This window comes from Austrofundulus limnaeus, unplaced genomic scaffold (genome assembly GCF_001266775.1).
Source record: "Austrofundulus limnaeus strain Quisiro unplaced genomic scaffold, Austrofundulus_limnaeus-1.0 Scaffold385, whole genome shotgun sequence".
Taxonomy (NCBI): Eukaryota; Metazoa; Chordata; class Actinopteri; order Cyprinodontiformes; family Rivulidae; genus Austrofundulus; species Austrofundulus limnaeus.
Window position 1 is genome coordinate 519,292 of NW_013952787.1, and position 4,831 is coordinate 524,122.

Genomic DNA, 4,831 nt, shown 5'->3' on the forward strand with positions numbered 1-4,831 from the left:
CAGTTAAATTCACTCTATCTAGGAGGCACAATTTATAGGAATAGTATTTATTTTTTACAATAACCTGGAATGAAAACAAGCAATAATGAAATAAAAGTAATGACTTTCTACTTTTAAAAAATGTAAGCAGTAGAAAGTACAGATAACTGTGTGAAAATGTAAGAAGTAGAAGTAAAAAGTAGGCTGAAAGATAATTTCTCAAGTAAAGTACAGATACCCAAAAATTCTACTTAAATACGAAGTATTTGTACTTAGTTACTTTACAACTCATTTCATATCAGAAACTGATACTTAAGTATAGTAAATATCAGATACTTTAAGACTTTTACTCAAGTAATACTCATAGAGGAGACTTTAACTTTTACCAAAGTAATTTTATGATAAGATACTTGTACTCAGGTATCACTTTGAGCTACTTTATACAACACTTGGTCTGAGACCCATCTTGTTTGCCCTGGTGATGGACAGACTAACAGATGAGGACAGGCAGGAATCCTCTTGGACAAAGATGTTTGTAGAGGACATTGGGATCTGTGGTGAGAACAGGGAACAGGTGGAAGAGAGCTCAAAGATGTGGGTCTGCACTTGAAAGAAGATGAATGAAAGTCAGCTGTAACAACAAGTCCGGGTGAGTGAAMAAGAGGGAGGCAGGTGGAACAGTGGAGACAGAGTCATGGAAAAAATGGATGTATCGAGCTGAAGATGTTGAAGTTCTTCTTGGGAGAGACAAGRATGGATCTTCACTTGAACTTTRGTTTTATGGTTCTTTGATTGCTCTGGTCCATCTCTGTTCTTCAGGGGAGTGTACGGTGATGGGCATTCCCAGTGTGACCACCAACCTGTCAGGTTTTGGCTGTTTTATGGAGGAGCACGTTTCAGACCCTGCGGCCTATGGTGCGTACACGCTCACACAAACACACTGAAGCTTAACGTTCATAGCTTCACACGTTTGTCCTCCCGCCCCTGCTCTCTGTAGGTATCTACATTGTAGACCGGCGGTTCCGGTCCGCTGAGGAATCCTGTAACCAGCTGACCCAGTTCATGTTCAGTTTCTGCCAGCAGTCTCGGCGCCAGCGCATCATCCAACGGAACCGAACTGAGAGGCTTTCGGACCTACTGGACTGGAGATACCTGGGACGGGTCAGTTCCTGCTCCTCTGTTTGGGAGAAGGGGACCTGGTGAYGAGTTTGGCCTCTCTTACCATGGTGACCAGTCTGAAAACTTTTCGGCACAGACAAAATTACTAGCATTTATCAGCGTGTTTAGTTTTTCAGTTTCGTTACATCCACATAAGACTRCGTAACATAATTTACAGTGTTTGAGTAAAAAGGCTAACTACATATTTTCTTATCATAGGATAATCTTATTTAAACTTTTAAAATAAAAGGCAGGAGTTGTTGTGTTCCTGAGTCTTAATCGTGACCAGCTTGTGTATAAAAATACTCTGAACAGGTTTTTGAAAATCTTTCACCTGGTTAGACTGAACAAAAACCGATGCTTGACCGACTTCTCATGTATAAATAAAGTCCTGAACATGTTGGTTAAAGAATATTAGACTTTAAAGTACCTGTGACATGCCTGTCCTTTAAACACAAAAGGTCAAAGAAGACATCTTTAAATTAAGAAAATTGTCATAATACACGATTTTACCCATTTTGTCACATAAGTGGTCTATTTTCTTTTGAATTTGTCTCAGCCAAAGTGAAACAGGAAGTGACATCAAAGGGGAACTCATTAATAAAATAAGCTCTCTGGTTTTTTTAAAAATTAAAACAGTATGATTTAAACTTTAACTCTTCTTCATCTCTCTTTGATAGTGACTCAAAATAATCTAAACATCAGATTCTTCTCTACAGTCTGTGTTGTTAGCTGTTTTAACATGCTCTGTTCGCATGCAGACATTCCCCTTTGACATCACTTCCTGTTTCTTCACATGCAAATATCTCAACAATTGTTCATCTCAGTGGGGTGAAATTTGTTTTGCAATATGTTAATAATGTTGTCTTTTCAAAAATGCATTCATGTTTATTACAAAAACTGAGTGACACAGGCACTTTAAAGTTTAAAAACAAAGAAGTTWTCAGTACTGTGGTATATTCAGGTAAATATTGATGTTTTTACTGATTATTGTTCTGAATTGTGTTTGACAGTTCTATATCTATGCTCGCCATCTGGCCCTCAGCAGAACGTTTCCAGACAAGTTCCAGATGGATCCCAAAGCTCCCGTGAAGGTGAGAAAAATGGCCTTTATGGTTCCTATTTTAGAAAACCATCATAATCAGGTACTTTACAAGAAAAAAAGAAAAGACCAATCAGAAAGGAAGAATAAAGATGGGAAATTTAAAATAATAAGATCAAAGTGGGACGCTGATAGAAGAAGGAAAAAAGTAAAATGGTTAAAGAAGCAATAAGATGATTATTTTGGTCAGGGCTGTTCAAATGAATTGCTCAGGGGGCCACAGTTACTCAAAGCCAACAGCTCAGGAGCTGGMCATCTGATATGGGGAAAACACTATTATGTAAAAGAACATGTTACGAATTGGTAAAAATGAACCCAGGTTGCAGGCGGCTTCAAAAAGGAAAAAAAATAAAGATTTATTAAACAAAAATTGCTGACAGGGCAGCTCAAAAACTCACTTGGTGTAGCTAGGCAAGGCAACAAACATACAGGCTGTGAACAGCACAGTGATCAGACAGGGAAGTGAAGACAAGACACAGAATATAAAGGTGAGACTAACGAGCACAAACAGGAAACACCTGGGAGAGAAACATGAGGAGCAGGTGATAGTGGGCGGGGCTGGAGCAAAGGCAAACAGGAGGAAGAAAACAGATGACGAGACAGAAACTAAAATAAAAAAATTAACACAGACAACAATCATAACAGAACAAGTTATTTTTTCCTTTTTAAATTTGTTTATTTTGTTGCATTGAACCATAAATGTAAAATTTACAATTAATTTAAAATCCTTTTTTATGTTACAAATAAAAAAAGGTGGGGAAAAAAATTATAATTTTGCAGCCCGGGTGKAAGTCACCCACTGTCCAAATGTGGCTAGTGAGCCATCAGTTGAATAGCACTGATTTAGGAGTTAATAGTAGATTTAAACAATTCAAACCACCTTCTGTTCACAGACAGAAGGTTTCCGGTACCCCCGGCCCTCCTCGGTGCCCCCCTCTCCCTCCGCATCGGTCCACTCCACCCCCCACCACAGTGATGTGGAGGACGAGGATGATGATGAGCCCTACGATGAAGACGATGAGGCGGAGAGGGATCGGCTGAACATCAAGAGTCCTTTTGTTCTGGGGGGCATGTCGGAGGGCAAGAAGAAACAGCCTGGAGAGTCAGGACTCTGAACCATTTTTACTGACTGCACACCCTCTACTCTTCCCGCAATAAATCCACTTCTCTTTGCTCCAAAACAAAAAGCATTTTATAAAAGTTCATAGATCTGATAGACCAGAGCAGCTCCACATGATAAACTGTTTTATTTAGTTTGGGTCAGTTTACACTCTGCTTTCATCCAACATTAGAAATATTAATCAGCACAAAGATTCATTAGTACTTTTTTCTAAAAAATATTTAGTAGATTTTCTGCCACAAGCTTCGTTTTTAGTATGTGTAGATTTTTTTTTCCAGCTGTTAAATAGAAATGACATGTTTCTGTTTGACTTTACATTCTGAAAGATGGTTAAAAAATATTCAGGATGTCCTTCAATTATTCACTTTGTTTATTCATTCACAAGTTTTATGAAACTTTGCCAGATTTCTGCGTAAATGAGCAAAAGACGATGTGACTCATCTTTAGAAATAATAATCCCGTCTTCTAAATATTAGAAATTCCATTGAAACCAATGTCAAAATGTAAACCAAAGTTCAATTCTGGTCAACAAAATTAGTCTAAAACTTTGACATGAAAGACTTTTAATATAATGGAAATCATTTCATCTTTATTTAAAAAATATATGTTGAAATGGCTCGGGGAAAAATTAAGACCATGTTAGACTTGAAGAGCTACAATTTCAAATTTTATTAAAATACAGGGTGAGAGGATTCCTATTTACAGCAAACAGACAGAAGGGACAGCTTTTTAAACTTTATCAGAAGTATTCTCTCTTCCACACCGGCAGCTCCTGGAAAATAACTTCATCTGGGTTCTCATCTGCTGGAGGACAGAGATAAAGTCAACATTAAAGCCTGATTTTAACGACAGGAAGGGGAGAAAAAGAGCAAAGAGGACAGATTCTTGAATTGTCCTATCAGCAAAGCTTAAACACATGGTTCTCAAATTGTCATGCCAGTACCATTACCAGTGTAGTACCAATGTGGTAGAACTCAAAAAACTTTAACACGTTAAATCAGAAGCTAATTAACCATCACAAGCTGTGATGGAAAGCAGTAAAGAGATTGATTTTGAGCCCAAATGGAAACTACTAAACAAAAGTAAAGACCCTGTCACACTAGACAACCTATGCCAACATATGAACATTTTAAGGAAGTCTACATTGAAGATGGAATTTAAAAAAATCATCAGGAAGCTTCTTTTCAGAGTGTACATAATGTATTTCTAACAAATTGATCAAATATGTAACTTATTAGCAATTTAGACATAAAAATGTTTCAGAAGTTGGCATAAGTTGTCTAGTGACAGGGCCTTTAGATTGACTTCCTCTAAATAAAATTTGTCCGTTTCTAAAGTGCTCAGTGAAAACAAAACGCCCCCGTAGTTCAGGCCAGGATGACGTCCAGTTCCGCCAGAAACAAACAAATGGTGCGCTAAAAATATAAAGCTTGTTTTTGCTTTAACCATTAAAAAAACAAACCAAAAATTGA

The 4,831-nt window shown here is 37.5% G+C and overlaps 2 protein-coding genes across 3 annotated transcripts in view; one reads left to right on the forward strand and one right to left on the reverse strand.

The window, feature by feature from the left end:
* gys2 (glycogen synthase 2) overlaps window positions 1-3,697 on the forward strand; it is a 34,571-nt gene extending 30,874 nt beyond the window's left edge. For both annotated transcript variants that reach the window (XM_014023666.1, XM_014023667.1), the window contains 4 exons: window positions 799-894; window positions 977-1,140; window positions 2,151-2,231; window positions 3,133-3,697. In XM_014023666.1, coding sequence (XP_013879120.1) covers window positions 799-894; window positions 977-1,140; window positions 2,151-2,231; window positions 3,133-3,354 — 563 coding nt within the window. In that variant the 3' untranslated portion in view covers window positions 3,355-3,697. The remainder of the gene's footprint in view (window positions 1-798; window positions 895-976; window positions 1,141-2,150; window positions 2,232-3,132) is intronic.
* A 328-nt stretch (window positions 3,698-4,025) lies between these two features.
* spx (spexin hormone) overlaps window positions 4,026-4,831 on the reverse strand; it is a gene marked incomplete in the record, with an annotated part of 8,907 nt that continues 8,101 nt past the window's right edge. Inside the window, 1 exon segment of the mRNA XM_014023670.1 lies at window positions 4,026-4,155. Coding sequence (XP_013879124.1) covers window positions 4,099-4,155 — 57 coding nt within the window.